The following is a 17,233-nucleotide window of genomic DNA, read 5'->3' on the forward strand; positions in this document are numbered from 1 at the left end:
GATGATCCTTTGCTCTGTCTAAAATCCATATACGAATGAGTACATAACATGTTCATCTCATTCAGGATGGTTTCTTCAAGTTCCATCCATCTGCCTGCCAATGTCAAGTTTTCATTGTTTTGTTTTTTGTTGTTGTTTTGTTTTGTTTTTTTTATTTTTCCCCTGCTGAGTAGTATTCAGTTGTGTAAATGTACCACATTTTCTTTATCCATTCTTCAATTGAGGAGCATCTAGGTTGCTTCCAGGTTCTTCCTATTACAAATAATGCAGCTATGAACATAGTTGAACAGCTGTCATTGTTGCATGGATGTGAATCATTTGGGTATATGCGTAAGAATGGAATTCTGGGTCCTGTGGTAGACTGATTCCCATTTTCCTGAGGAACCGATATACTGATTTCCAAAGAGGCTATATAAATTTGCACTCCCACCAGCAATGGAGGAGTGTTCCCCTTTCTCCACATCCTCTCCAGCATAAGCTGTCATAAGGTGTTTCAGATTTTAGCCATTCTGGCAGGAGTAAGATGGTATCACAGAGTTGTTTCGATTTGCATTTCCCTGATGGCTAAGGATGTTGATCACTTTAAGTGTCTTTCAGCCTTTTTGGATTCCTCTATTGAGAATTCTCTCTTCAGTTCTGTACCCCACTTTGTAATAGGGTTACTTGGTGTTTTGGTGACTAGTTTCTTGAGTTCTTTGTATATTTTGGAGATCTAGCTGATTTTATCCCAATTGGTATGGATGTCATGGTAACCCTGATCCTTAATAGTTTACACAAAATTACAAGAGCTACAAACTAGAGTATGAAGTGTGTCCCTTGTGTGGTACCAAGAAAACATTCTGAGAATGCAGAAGCTCTGAGAACCTGGAACAAAGAGTAAATCATAGACCTTGCTCTTTCAAACTATTGCAAACTGAATGCTTCGCTAGTTCAGAAAAGACTTGTGGTTTTGTTTAAGTTCAAGCAAACACAAGTTACCAAAAAGGAAGTCAATGAACAGCTCACCTTGTTTTTTAAATGTATATACTTATATTGCCATAACAGTTATATGTGTGTGGCACTGTCAGTACAACAACAAAAGCATTCTACATGATGTCATGTGCTCACAGCAGCCCTGTTCTCAAGAGACGCATTGTGTACCTCTGCATGGTATGAAACCTTTCCTGTTTCATCTTCAAGTGATCCCAAAATGGTATTACTGGTAAGTCTAGGATTATAAATACATTCTAAATTTAAAAAAAAAAGTTCTATCTGGGCATTTAGAGAAGAATTAATATCCACATATATATCATAGTCTATTGCAGGTTTAAAGCAATCTCTATATTACAGACTTCCACCAAAAAAAATTAACTAACTGTCCATTTTTTAAAAAATGGTTAAATACTAGATATGACTAGTTAAACAAATACAACAAAAAAAGTGCTACTAGGAAATATTTGATGGTAATATATTCTTTGTGATTTATTAAAGCCACTGGAGATAAAAATAACAAAGCAGCCATACTAGTTAGCCATTAATCCCAGGACTCAGGATTAAGAGATAGACAGGTCTCTGTTAGGTCAAGGCCACAATGACCACAAGAAATTGATCCAGTCCCAAAAGAAGCAGCTCACACAGAGATGGTCTCAGTATCTGGGATCACAGACCTCTAATCCCAGCACTAGGGAGGTGGAGACAGGAGGACATGGCTGGGCAGAGAAAGGAATGTAAGGAGGAGGAGACAGGAACTCAGAGCCTTTTGCCTCTGAGGATTGTAGTGACAGGACTGGCATTTCAGCTGGGTAGAGGTAAGATCTACTGATTTGGTTGCTTTGCTTTTCTGATCTTCAGCTGGAAGCTTGAACCCCAGTATCTGTTCCTGGGTCTTTTATTTATCGTGCTACAACACTTTTCTTTGCAACCCTGCTGAGTAGTAAGAGGCTAACTCCATCACAGGTTGATAAACTGGGATGTGAGAGTGACTGCAGAAACTGCTTTAACTTGACAGTTGATTTTCATCCACAATGACAAACTTGGGGACACACTGTTCACTTCCCCAGGCTATCCAGTTTTCCCTCTCTAAAACAAAATTAACTTTAACAGTTTACTAACTATCTGCTTCATGTATGAATAGCTATGTGGTAGGTGTTTGAGTTTTCCTACTGACTTAATTCCATGATTTCTAATTAGGCACTCTTAGGCAAAGCTATACTAAACACCTTAAAATGTCATTACTCAAAAAATATATTAAACATATGCCCATTAAAAGCAGAGAAAAGAGGGTAGGGAGATGCCTCAGTCAGTAAAGTGCTAAAGAGATGCAAGCCTATAATCTCAGTGATGGGGAGGCAGAGACAAAAGGATCCCTGGGGCTTGCAGCCAGCCAGCCTACCTAAAGCAGAGTACACGATCTCCAGATTCACCAGAGACTGTCTCCAAAAGTAAGATGGAAGAAACTGAGGAAGGCACCCACTGGCAACATCTGGCTTCATTTGTATACACACACACACATGCACGCTCACACACGTATACATACACCAACCACAGAAGGAAAAAAAAACGATACACAAACTTACTAAACTAGAACTATGCAATTTTGTTTAAAATCTTGATAGTGTACTCTAAGTAATAGAGTTTTAAAGGTGAAATATAATTCTTTGAGGCCACTGAATTTTAATGTTTTTCCCTTTTCCCACTTGGTGCATTTATTTACAGATTGTCTATTTGTTTGCTATAATTGGCTAGTTAGGGTTTTGTTTGGAGAGGGGGTGTTTGTTTTGTTGGATAAAGGCACCTTTAGCCCATGATGACCTCAAATTCAAACTCTAAGGCTGGCCTTGAACTCCTAATCTACCTTGTCTTCATCTCCCAAACACTGAGATTACAGATATAAGCATACACATGGCTAAATATTTCACTTACACAAAAGGTTAAACATTTTTAATAGAAAAGTCAAAACAAAGCTTAGGCATTTTGTGACTAGCTTCTACTCATGTACTTTAAAAAGCTTCCTCAAGGTCCTCTTCAGCCTTGCAACTCAAAGTATGCCCAGAGTCCAAAGACACCATCTTCACGTAGAAGCCTGGTAAGAATGAAGCTCTCCTGAGCACATCACTGCGTGCATCTTAATGTGACTCCCACAAGAATCCTAAGCACACATATGTTCAAGAAGGGCTATTCTACAATGGGGATTCTTCCCTTGATGCCTGGGGTCAAATGAACTTCCTAAATCCTTGAACTTACTTTCTCACATGAATACACATATCTTCATAGGAAGAGACTCTGTGTATGAGTCACACTCTCAAAGCAATATATGATCACAAGTAGATTGAGAACCTTGTCCTGTAAGAGTTTTTGCCACAGTTACCCTGCTCTTGGATTCAAAGTTACTTCAAAAACTATGTTGCTCTCAATGAGGTCTGCTGAAGAACGACAAGAATGAAGGTCAGAACGTCACAGTAGGTCACGAAAGACCTTATCTGAAGAATTTATTCACAACATGCAAGAACTATGCCAAGAAGCCAGTTTGGAGACATCTAAACAAATAATTCTCTACATGAGGTTTAAGATTAAGAATGTGCACTTGAAGAAGATTCAAACTGAGAAGTAAATAAATATAAGGTAGGGAGTTTTTGTTTTTTTTTTTTTTTTTAAGATAGGATGCCATTAGACAGTGAAGTGCTGAATTCTTGTTCTAAGAGCTCAATCAGCAGATCTCTAATGTGGACTAGTGTCTGACTGGGAAATGGGGTCATTTTAGAATACTACCTTCCTAGTACATTCTTCTAATACTTTCATTATGAGGCTCCTGCCAATATATTTCATTCCCTCCCCCATACCTTCTTCATTCTCTCTGAACCTCACTAGCTAAAGCAAAGGAACATGGCAAGCGGATTCAAAGGGATGACCTTGGGAATGCCAGTGAGTTAGTAATAAAGACTGGCTCCTACACAGAAGAATCACAGTTGATACATCAGAACTAGATGTATATTTCATTCTCTGCTTTTACCCTACATTCACCTCTTCTGTGTGTATATTCTCTTACGGTACAGATTATGACTACATTAATCAATGTCCAAAACATTAAAAGGGGTTTCCTCATGTAAACTGAAGTTAGAGTCAGTTGTAACATGCTACCCACCCCACCCAACCTCAAACCCCCACCACTGCAAGTATGTGCTGGGAACCAAACTCCGGGCTTTCTGAAACAACAGCAAGCACTTTTAACCACAGGAGCACTTCAGCCTAATTCATCTTCCTTAATAGGGCAGTTCGGAGATACTGCCTGAGACATTCAAACTTTAACACTAATATTTTACAGATGACTTGGCTATTCAATTTTCATTCAAAACAGCTTAAATAGACCAACTTGATTTTTTTAAGTATATAAGGAATAATAATAATAGTAAACTACAATTGAAGCCAGCAAGGAAAAGTAATGAATATAAGACAACTAAGCATTTGTTGACTATTTTTTTATGTATCACATGCTTATATAACTCTACAGATTAAGAACTACTACCATTATTTGACAGATTAAAATACCAATTAAGCAACTTCCCCAAGATTACAAAGCTAGAGAGTGACACATTCTTGAGCAGTTCATAGATCAAAAGGAAGCAAAGAAGACAGTAAGGTGTAAAAGAGGACAGCAGTGGTAAATGGAGTGTCCCTAGTTTTACCTAGAGAAACAGTGGAAAGGAGACAAACAGGCACTAAGCACAGGGCTGAGTGACCCACATGCATGCCTGGGGCCATTTTGGATGATAAAACAACTGCTAACATTTTTAAGTAAAATGCTGCCCAGAATGGGTTAGGTTAATGTTTGTATTTAGAGAAGTGTGTGTGTGTGTGTGTGTGTGTGTGTGTGTGTGTGTGTGTGTGTGTGTGTGTGTTTCAAAGTCTGGATTCTATCTACATGTAAGAGAAAACATGCTGTATGTAAGTATGTATGTATGTATGATGAAAAATAGCGGGAGAACAAATTTAGAAGAAGGAGGCACCAATAAAGGGTATTAGGAAACAAAATAGGGTAATAAAGGGCTGAATATGAATAAAGTATAGAAAAATATAGAATACAATTCTATGGAAATGCCATAAAGACGGCTATCAAGTTATACAATAAATATAAGTAAAAAGAAAAGAAAAACTAAGTAATTAAGTTCCACTGCCTCAGACTCAGTGGAATCCATTTACTACTATCTGGCTCTAAGTCAGGCCAACACCCCTCTTTCCTTTCTGGATGGATCCTATCAGTAAAGAATCAAAAATAATTTTTTAAAAAAAATATTACATTTAAGATGTGAATTACCTTTGTGCAGTTTCAATTTAAGACAGGGCTCAATTAACTTTTAACACCACAGCTAACGTTCTAAGCAATCACACAGCTATTATGTGAATAAGCATGTTTCAGACATCAAATACTGAACTTAAAAACTACCTCATTTCCCCAACTTGAATATTTCTTACCTCTTCATCATCTTCCTCATCTTCGACATCCAGAATTCCTGAGTCCTGTTCAGACTTTGGGCTTGTGCTCTCCATCTCTGCATCAAAGATTGTATAAACATCTTTCTTAGATTTTCTCTTGCTACCTACTCTAGGCTGTTGCAAGACAATGTTATCCAGGTTTCTTTGCTGTTGAGCCTAGGATATAAAGAAAAATACAGGAAATAATGAAACAAAGCAGAGAAAAAGAAAGAAAAAAAAACTTAAGCTTTCAATGAACTAATTTTGAATAAATTAATACCTTATAGAAAAAAGAATTAGATTTCTTAATATATAAACATTTAGACCTAAAAGTAAAATCAAATGTAGCAATAGATAAATGTTGTTGCTTGAAACAGGGTCTTGTGTAGCCCAGGCTGGCTTCAAATTTGCTAAGGCACAAAGGAATGCCCTGGATCCTAATCCTCCTGTCTCCACCTCCCAGGTGCTGGACTTTGCATCTCCAAATTCAGTTTAACAAACACCCCTTTGCCCTGAAGTTATCCTGTGTTAACTCTTTTTCAAAGTCAACACAGGAAAAATAGACAATTTGCTAATACTATCACAGGTCTTTTTAAGAATTGGTTAAACAGCCATTAACAATTCTACCCACCCCATTTTCACCTGCATAGCCAAGAATGTGGTACAAATGCCTAGTGGTGATAAAAGATAGGACAGCAAATTAGAATTAGCTGCAATAAATTTAAGTAAGGAGGAAGTCTTTAAAAACAGTTATTTGGATATGAAACCAATAAAATATAACCAGGAGGATAAGTTATCTTAAAACTGATATTTTCTCAGTTAGTATTCTGAACTAGCAGATGCAGCCTATGGGGGGAGGGGGTTAAAGATTTACTCTTCAGAATTAAAAAAAAAAAAAGTATAAACCCTTAACCTAACAAAAATGAACTAAAATGATAGTGTACTTAGAATGGACCCAAAGAGAGAGAATATCCCACCCAGAGTCAACAACATAACAACCTCTTACCACACGATGCAGCTATAAGAGACCTTAGCCACTCTCAGAAAATTGAAGATATAAGACAAAAAGTTTGCTCCAAGTCTAACAACAATGAGCAATTAGGAAAAGTTCAAAGTATGATCTCCTAAGTTCCAGACATTCATCCTTCACTATAAACCACTGGCCCAAAAGCAGGGTAAATGTTTTCCAAAATAAGGGAGGGCTCTGTGGCCATATCAACAGACACAATGCATGTCGAATATCGTTGAGAGGCAGAGACAGGAGATCACTGGAGCAATATGGATATTGAGATTAGCCATGTCAGCAAGTTCCAGGTTCAAGTGAGAAATTCAACCTCACTATATATAGTGAGGAGTAATCAGGGAAGAAATTTGAAATTTGGGTAATTTGGTTAAAACCAGGATGTTCCAGAAAGTTACTTCATGAGACTTTGTTTTTCCGTACCATGCCAATATGCAAGACTTGAACTCATGACTTCTTGAAAATCAATTTGTTAATCAACATATTCCTTCTTAATGCAAAGTAGAAATTAGTTCATGAAAAAATAAGTGTCAATAAATCTGAATGAGATTAAGGAATTCAGGGCAAATCTTCAATGTAAGAAATTAGTTAAGGTACTGGTCAAATGAAACAACTATATCAAGACAGAAAACCTTGAACTATGTGGACTAGTTTATGCCAAAACAAAACGAAAAGAATCTACATTCCAGAGATTTGAATCAATGCATGAACTTGTTTCTCTATATATTATCCACTGACATTTTGGGTCCACTCATATCAAACCCATGGCTTCAGTAACAGATAGAGAGCAGGAACCCACAAACAATTTAGTCTAAACAAAAGAAATGCATTCATGATCTCGTTAAGTACAGCCTTCTTTCTACACCTCTCAGTGAGACAGCCCCCTGCACTGTATCTACTGCAGACCAAGGACCAATGACTCAGGAGGCAGAAGGAATGGGGAACTCCCATGCTTTCCTATGGAGTAAATCTTCAATGGTAGAGTGACTGCTTGCTCCCTTCTTTCTCTACCTTCTTTCAGAACACCAAAGGCAAAGCTGTTCACAAGTATGTCTTGACATTAAATACCAAACAAATTAGTGTTCTTTCACAATCAGATACTGCTAGTTTAACAGATGCAATCCAGAGGAGCCACACTAGACACCGACATTAAACCTGAGACCATACAAGCTGAAAAAGTACCTAAGAAACTTTAAATTTTCAACTTTTTATTTTTTATTTTTTTATTTTTGTTTGTTTTGTTTTGTTTGTGGTGGTTCTGTGGCTGTTGCTAACATATGGTTTTCCTATCAATTTACAAAAACAAGACAGTCACTATGTTGAAACAAAGAGCCCATGACTAGAAGTCACAGGCTTTTGTGTTGGAGTCCAAAGCCCCAGAGCTGCTGCATGGTCCAAGCAATCACTTCTCCATGTCTGGAAAGGCTCCATCACTTATAACCTGCCTGAAAATGTGACTGAATCCAACACTTTCTCCAAAATCCAAACAAAATTTTCCTAAAGCCTTCTATAGCCAGGCATGACTATAATCCCAGCACTTAGAAGATGAAAGTCAAAGGACTATAGTAAGTTCAAGGCTAGGCTAGGATACCTAAGATCCTGTCTTTTGAAAAGGATAAATAAAAGAGGTAGAACAAGAAGAGAAAGAGGAGAGGGAAGGAAGGAAGGAAGGAAGGAAGGAAGGAAGGAAGGAAAAGAAAGCAGTGTCCCTTACATATAATTCAAATGGAACCTTCTGTATCACTATTTTCAATCAAACATATATTGAATGCATACTGGATGGTGTGTGAAGCAATTTCAATGCTGAGGAAACAAGGGAGAGATGTGAAGGAGTGAGAACAGAAAATTACAAGGTCAGCTTTACAATCTAGATAATTCGTCTAGGTACAGAGGGCAGTCAACAGTGGAGAACTAAACTAAAAGCAGGAAAAGCAACATAGATAGATCATTGTAACAACCCAAATAACAATGATGAGAACTAGGTATGGCAGCAGTACACACAGGAAACAATTGATGTCCATGCTGAACATGACAGAGAGTAAAAGATTATATAAGGATAACTCCAAAGTATCCTGGCCTTAATGGCTAAACAGTGAAGCTACCTCAAGAATAGAGATCATGAAAATTATAGGCTGAATAAAGAATCACTAAGATGAGGTCTGTAAGCCTTGAATGAAAATACGAATCAATGCTTCTCAACTTGAAAATAAGAAATGCTTAGTTTCATAACAAGAATTGCCACAGTAGGAAACCCCAGTCCAGACACCTAACACACATAGAGTAAACTGTGTGAGAATGTGATCTGGCCTCTAAAACTAAAGTACAACCTACTAGAAAGAGGTAGGGGTTGTTCATATAGCCACAAGCATAACCTAATATGAACTGTGAACCTAAGATGTCACTATTAACACTATCAACTGTCAGAATACCTTTGAAGCATCCTATACACCCCATCAAGTAAACGCTTATTGTGAAACGCTAGTCCCAGCTCCCAGGACATCTATCAGTAAGATTCAGAGTTCAAAACACCAGACTCAAAAACTCAGACACCTGTGTTTATCAACACAACACTGACCTCTAGTGGTTTCGAGTATACACACATGGACCTTAGAAACTAAAAGAAGGAGCTTAACACTTAGAAGCCAGAGACTTTTTAAAGCTACTGCACAAAGGCTCAGTGATACAGGGTTTGGGCTTTTTTGTTTTTGTTTTTGTTTTTAAGTTTTGTGGAATAAAAAGTCTTTAAGTCCAAAACTTTAAATTTACTGATTCTATAACCAAGGTGATTTGTTTTGCTTCTCTGTAATAGTCTCATCTATCAAAAACTAACAATACCTAGGAGTGACAGCAAAACTGAACAAGATAGTGTATATGAAAGACCTTGAATTGCAACAAAACAAAATATCCCAGCTGCCTTCCTCTTATGACAGAAACCTACATCACTGTCTACTATGGAAGTGTGAGACCTAGCAGTGCTCAGATGCACAGTCACTGGAACCTACTACTGATGCACATTAGGACTCAAGTGCTGCAGCAATACAAACTGCAAGCACAGTGTATACATACAACACTGCTACAGATTCTCTGGGCTTCATCTCATCAGTAACCTGGGCTACAAATTCAGAAGTAATGGACCACAACCTCAGGGACTCAGAATATCTCCAACTTCCAAACCTGAGGCTTTTCTGGCACTAAAAGAAATAGCTTAGCACTCACGAAACACATCCTATATGAGGCAACCCTCTCTCAGCACAAATAAGGGTGTACCCAATCTGTTGCTCCCATAGCTGGTTCCACAAAGCTTTTCAGAAAGTCTCACAGATTTAAGAATCCAGATTACCCTAGAACTAGACCCTATACTGAGTCCTACATTCTTTTCAGTTCTAACCTTTATTCCTGACTCCTTTGATCTTACTACTGAATGATCAATCTCATATCAATCCCCACATTCCTTCAAAGAAATAAACACTAAAATAACAACGGAGTGAAATGGAATTGTTAGCCTAATCTGTGTCTATAGCCTAAAGGATAGATGATGCACAAAGAAATAGAAAAGGCAAGATATTAAGACTCCAGATATGACCAAGGAAAAGACTGCAGAATAGCTGAAGGTTTCAGCCAGGAGTTTCCAACATTCTCAGCACTTCATCTGAACACTACCTTCCTCTGGCATTTCCAACATCATACTCAAACAAAAGAGAAAGGAAAAAAATAGTCATCAAGAGGAAAATAAGTGTTGCAAGATGATCACAAAAAGCTATTTTTGTGGACTCTGTATAGAAGTGTGACATTTTGTGTCATATCTAAGGCCAATTTTGTAAGGATTCATTCATCACAAAGGATATCCATCAATCTGAAGAAAAGTAGAAATAAAATGCTTTGGCCCTTTTCTCTATATATTAAAAAAAAAGGTGCTCACTATCTGCTTTAAAATTAGTCACTAAACATCAAAGAAAACACTAATGGAATAAAAAAGAAATACAGAGAATGGAGAACATTCCTGTAACTCATGCATATAATAGGAATTAACAAAAACAATCTAAGAAAGCCATGTGACTCAACAACAAAAGTCAATAAAAATGAACAAAGGACTTGATAAGAAATGACTCCAAATACGCATGTGAAAGATGCTCAATCATTACTTAAGTTGGGTAATCTTGACTGAAAGCTTGATTAAATTCAGAGGTGATTAAAAGACTAGTAGAATACAAATCTAGCAGTGTATCTGATGGTATTTCCAAAAGAGAAGCAAATACTGAGAGCTCTGCCCTAAATAAGAGGATTTATACCTAGATCAGTTCATTGCATGATGGAGGTGTCAAAGAAGACTTGGGGGCTAACTGGAGGACCTAAATCACTGAGGCATATTCTTGGATGCTAAATACCCAATTTCCAGACTCTTCCTGTACTTACTTTCTCTGCTTCCTAGATACCATGTTACAAAACTCTCTGATCCTCCACAAAATCCTCATGATGACAGATAGAACTTTAAAATTAAGAGCAAAGTGAGTAATTTCTGTTTTGAATGGTTCATTTCAGACACTATGCTGCATCAGTGAGAAATAACCAATATGCCAACCACTGTGGAAATATAAATCAAAGCCACAAAGAGGTATAATTTTGTACCCATACTGCCATTATCTAAAATAATACAAACAACAAGTCATTGGCAAGAAGGTGAATAAAGTAGAATCCTGTGTGTTGCTAGTGAGAAGGTAAACATATCCACCACAGAAAACAGCAATGTAGCTCCTCAAAATAAGAAATGGCAGAATAATGTATACAAAAGAATTTATATCAGGATCACAGAGCTATTTCAATGACCAAGATATCACTATAGAATACAGAGTATTCACTAAAGAATAAATATGGTATATACATATAATACTATTATGCTACCTTACAAATTAAGGACATCTTCTGACATGATATAACAGCTAGTTACAAGGTATGGTAAAAAGGAAATACCAGAATTCAAAGACAATGAAGAAGCAACAGGCCCAGAAGTGAATACAGCAGAAATGTTGGCCAGGAATGTTTTAAACTTATGACTGCTGTGCTTTAACTGAAAAGCAGGTAACACACAAGAATAGAAGGCTAACATATACAAACAGACTGGAATTCTTAGAAATAACCAAAAAAGAAAAGCCAGAGATCATAAATATCAGGAAAAACTAGAATGTCTTTGATGCTCTCATAGGAGCAAGCGGAGAACAATCTCTAAGCCTGAAATAGAACAACAAAAAGTATTAAAACTAAAAGCCTAACAGAAAAAAAGTATAAAAAAAAAGAAATACAACAGGATATCCAAGAAAAAAAGATCAAGATCTGTAAGGCTTCAACAAAGGATAAAGCCCATGTGAAAGGAATAGCAGAGGAATTGGAGAGAAGGGGAAAGCAGGAGCAATCCAAAGGACAATGAACGAGCATTTCCACAGACTAATGCCCCACACCAAACCACAGATTCAAGAACATAGAGGCCTATGCTATTCAACAGGCAATACAAAACCAAAGCCACTACATTAGACATACAATTAATATTTTAACTTCAAGAAAGACAAAAACAAAAACTTGAAGAGGATCCCAGAGCAAGCAAAACATCATACTTATAGGGGGAAAAAAGTAATAACCACACGTGCTTCGTCTTTGTAGATCATGTAACTGAGAAGAAAACAGGCTCAATGTGTAAAGTTTGTCACGAAACTTTCTGCAGCATCTTAAAAAGAAAACAAGTTGTTGCACGCATGATGAACCACCAGCAACCTCATCATGTCCTCTACCCTTTTGGTATCTCCTCATTCATCCAAATTTAAAAAAAATGATATATCATATCTAATATAACTTACCAGACATGACACTGAATGAAAATTTATGTGAGAGAAAGCCGTATTGTGATCTAAACATTCTGTTTCAAATAAAGACTTCAGTAAGAAGTCCAATGACAAAAAGAAATACCAAGACCACAACAAAGTGAAGAACAATAATCCAAGCTGTCCTCTAACAAGGGGAGAATGATGAAGACAACCACTTTTTGACAGAGAAAGCATGTGCCTTTAGTGTGTCTGTCTAGAAAGTCCAGGACACACTTAAATCCTGTGAATTACCTTGACAGTGAAGCATGATCCTGGGATTCCAGAAAAGTTAAGGAATATGCCATTGGCCATGTAAGCTGCTACTGAGCCCAAAGACAGGGAATTCAACTGCATATATGGCAACTTCTGATAGAGAAAAGCCTCTGGGTGAGAATAACGTAATCATGGCTCAGTCTTCCACTGTATAAGCTGCTGATAACAAAGCAGTGTGTGTGTGTGTGTGTGTGTGTGTGTGTGTGTGTGTGTGTAGATAACATTATAGTTTATTAACATCAGTAGAAAAGTGATGATGATATAAAACTTTATACATATTTTAACAGTGTTTATAGAAAGGTTATATGCATATATAGAACAGAAGAAATGACAATAAGAAAACAATGTGAACTGATATGCTGGGCTTGACTTCCATCTCCTGTAATAGAACAAGTAAAAAAGAAAACACTATGGAGAATAAGAATTCCAAACATCAGCTCTGATCACTTTCAAAGTATCTATGAGGGACTCAGAAGTTCAAAGTCAAGCATAGTAGTAGCACACACCTGTAATGCTAGTACTTGAGAAGCAGAGGCAGGAGAATCATTGCTTCAAGGTAGAACTTGGCTATATACATTTATCTTAAAACATAAATAAATAGAATCACTCACTCATCTCATGACTTCACTCTGTGAGAGTTCTTAGCACTGACACAGAACGAGTGTCTAAAAACTCCATCACTATCAACGTTTCCTTGTTTTATCAACAACTTCCATTAGCATTGAAGATCCCCTACCCCTACCCACCCATGGACAACAAAAGCCTAGAAAGAAGAATTTCACAACACAGAGATCAAATCTCTACTGCCCCAAAGTTTTTAAGCAATCTTGGAAAATGTACTACCATCTCTGCAATTAGGTCAACCTATGAAAAGCCTAATAGAATGACCAAAATTAATCAAAGGGATGATCCAAATTTTCAAAAAACTGAAATCTTATGACAAATAGCAGACATCTAGAAAAGTGCCAGAGAACGTAGAGGGCCTATCTCTAGTACCCACTCCTTGTTTAAAAAAAAAAAAAAAAAACACAGAGAGAAAAAGTAAAACGAGGCCCATCTGAAACACCAGGCTTTACAAATAAGGTCTAGTTTATAAAGAATATAAAAGCCTGCTGAAACAAGTATCTCATAAAGATTAGAGGGAAGGCTGTAAGGTTCAATCAAAATGAAGTCACTGAAATTTCCAGTTGCAACTGGCTGTCTATAAATGTGATTTTTAAATGCTTTACTGTTACCCTGGAAAGAAGCTAGTAAAACATGTTTCAAAGAGTAAACCAAAAAACCAAACTACCTTGCTGTTCTCTTGAGAGTCCAAAGTGATTACAAACAGGGCTAAAGGGCAGCCACTGTCCACTCTGGTCTGACTGCTTACTGCACATTTCCTGTTGGGATGCTTTCTGAGACCTTTTCATGAACTCGGACACAATTGCAATATCCACTTGAATGGTGTCATAGTCTTTAAAAATAATGTTACAAAATTCAGGGTTTCCATTAGAAGAAAAGAACTAAGCTAATAAAATATGACAGCAAGAAGGGCTTGGGGCCAGAGACCCATTTGAAACTTATAAAATCTCCCTAAGATCAGATGGACATATGTTTTCTTCTTGCTAGGTGTAAAACTATACAGTCACACAAGCTTCTGTTTCCAGTTTCAACTTAAAGCCAGGTGTTGCATGAGATGCTAAAGGTTTCTATTCATCCTTTAACTAAAACTTCCTTTTGTTACCACAGCAGGTATCTAGGACAAGAATGCCCAAATTTACACTCATGAGTATACAGTAGAGGGCCTATAAATAATTTTGATTCCAGAACTACCACTATGTATCAGATAAAAACAGAAAATAAAAGCAGGAATGGGAAATGTCAACTAGTTAAAAATTAATTCAGAAAAAAGAATGAATAATTATGCAACATAAATATCAAGAAGTATTATTCAGTGTATTTAAAAACTCATGTCTTGAAGTAGTATGGATGAATATACTTACTGTGATAACTTTTTAAAATAAAAAATAATTTATAAATCATGTAATCAAATTTCAATTAAGCAGATATGAGCATGAGGAATTGCAAAGGATATCTACCTCAGGCAATGGTAAACACATAATTTAGATTTTAAAAATGAACAAAATATTAAAGTTATCTCTTAAAGGCACCAGGTAGACATAACTAACAAAATGGTGAAAACAAATCAGGGTAGGTTCACAGGAGCAAAAAAGATCAGAGTTGGTAGCTTTTCTTAATTTTTTCCTTTCATTTTCTTTTAGTAGCTCTTACTTGCCAAAATAAGACATGGCTAAATTTCACTTCTGAGAACAACAAAAGACTAAAAACCAGGAAAGTCAAGAGAAATAAATAATAGCCTTGGTAGACCTCTGATTTGGGGTCAGAAATATGAACAACTGCAAACTCTGAAATGGGAACAGCAGGATTAGGCAGAACCATGCAGGAATCATACTGAGTCAAGGCCAGGTTAAGTGACCACAAAGACCTCATTACCCTACTGTTGTACAAAGTCTAAGAAAAATTAACAAGAGGGCTGGGACTACATCCCAGTAGTATATCATGAGCCTAGCATGTGTAAGGCCCTAAGTTCAATTTCCAGAACAGCAAAAACATGTATTTAAAGTGATGGGAGAGATCATTCTGTATATGTTTCTCATACGGTTAATGAATAAAGCACTGTTGGTCAATAGGAAAGGAAGATAGGCGGGACTAGGAGACAAGGAGGAAAGAGGAAGGAGGAAGGAGGGGTCAACATGGAGAGTATGGAGAGACTAGAACCACCAGCCGTCTCTCGCTGGTAAGACCACGTGGAAATACATAGAAATGGGTTAATAATTAACATAGAGCTAGCCGATAAGAAACTAGTAACTGGCCAACAGAATTATATCATATACAGAGTCTCTGTGTGTTATTTGGGGCTAGCGCGGCAGCGGGACAAGACTCGGCAGGGGGCGGAAAAAACCTTACTCTTTACATTTAAAGTGCTACTTTTCCAAGAAAATACACCATCATCTTATTGTTTAAAGGGTTCCTAAACACAATTTTGAAATGCCATTATATTATGATTAAAAAAAAAAACTACCTACTTGGTCATCATCTCTAGCCACTGGCACAAAACTTTTACATCCCTTGTAACCTCCTGAATGACAAAGACATCACTGTCTTCTACTACTGTGTTTTTACCCCTAGTTCCTGTTATGGCACACACTATAATTCCGGCACCTGGAAAAGCGGGTGAAGAGTTCAATGCTAACCTTAATATAACCAGGAAGAACCCAGGGCTATTATAGACTATACAGCAAAACCATCGTTCAAAAACTTAAAAATAGAGCTGGAGAGATGACCCTATGGATGAGAATGCCTGTTGTGCAAGCATAAGGACCTGAGTCCCAGAAAAACTTATGCAGAAACTGCACACTCATTTTAAAATTTATAGAAATGGCCAAGTGTATGAAAAAGACAAAACAATTTTGCACAGGAATGAAATTGGAGATTCTACACAACTTAATTTTGAAACTCACTGTACAAGTCCAAGAAGATCACATATATGTGCTGGTGTGGCAGAGCGACATATACACAGAAAGCAAAACCATACAGAGGAAGGACTAACACACTTAGCCAATAGGTGTTTAGAGACTTCCACAGTTAAAGATAATAACTTTACACAAGAGAGCTTTGACAGGTACCACATGACCAAGTACTCAGGGCTGGTGACACAGGTCACAATGGTGTAACCTTGACATGACACACTGAGACACATGTCCATCTGGACCATGCATAACCTCAATCCAACTTTGATATGAGCTTCACACAAATCCAAACTAGGAGTTCTCCAAAACAATGGGCTGGTATCAAGGTCATGTAAGAAAGGAAAGACTCAGACTGGGAAAGCCTGGAGAAATGACAACTACATGCAACCCTGGGTCCTCAACTGGATCTTGGAATATAAGACAGATGTTAGTGGCAAAACTGAAGAAATTTAAATAAATTCTAGTATTGATTAACAAATTTCTATAAAGATTAAGCTCCTAGCTCTCATAAATGCAAATGCTCCACGGTTCATGAAGAGGAAAAAGAGCATGGAAAACAACCACATTATTTTTGTGGCTCTCAGGCAATTTGAAAACAAAGACCAGCTCTTTTACATAGCACCACCTAGGTGGTTGACTGTGCATCTCCTTCCTGGCCACCAGCTATCAAGAACACATTGACGTGGATGATGAACACAAGCTTCGTACTTTCTATGATAAACACTTGGCCACAAAAGTAGCTGCTGATGCTCTGGTAAGAACAGAAGGGTTATGTGGTCTAAATCAGTGATGGGAATGGCACACAAGGTTTTTCCATGAATTAAGGTGGCTTCAGACCCATGACAGAAGACACCTGATGCTCAGTAAGGGGCACTCTTGACCAAGAAGAACTAGAGAGAAAAAGCCCAAGTTTGTTCGCAGATGCATTGTGGATGCCCATCTGAGTTTTCTCAGAATGATCACTATGTTAAAGGGGAGGGGAGGGCTTCCCTAGATTGGGCCTTAGTCAAAAGAGCTAGCAGAGATTGGAAACCTTTCAATCTCTCTAAAGTAGATAAGGACCACAATGTGCTGTTAGAAAGACATTAAACAAAGAAGGTAAGAAG

The 17,233-nt window shown here is 37.4% G+C and overlaps 1 protein-coding gene across 1 annotated transcript in view; it reads right to left on the bottom strand.

Moving 5' to 3' along the window:
- The window catches only part of Exoc6b (exocyst complex component 6B), a 369,762-nt gene that overhangs the window by 227,443 nt on the left and 125,086 nt on the right, over positions 1–17,233 (bottom strand). The window contains exon 7 of the mRNA XM_051203059.1: positions 5,449–5,625. Within this exon, the coding sequence (XP_051059016.1) occupies positions 5,449–5,625 (177 nt within the window). The remainder of the gene's footprint in view (positions 1–5,448; positions 5,626–17,233) is intronic.

This window comes from Phodopus roborovskii, unplaced genomic scaffold (genome assembly GCF_943737965.1).
Source record: "Phodopus roborovskii unplaced genomic scaffold, PHOROB, whole genome shotgun sequence".
Lineage (NCBI taxonomy): Eukaryota > Metazoa > Chordata > Mammalia > Rodentia > Cricetidae > Phodopus > Phodopus roborovskii.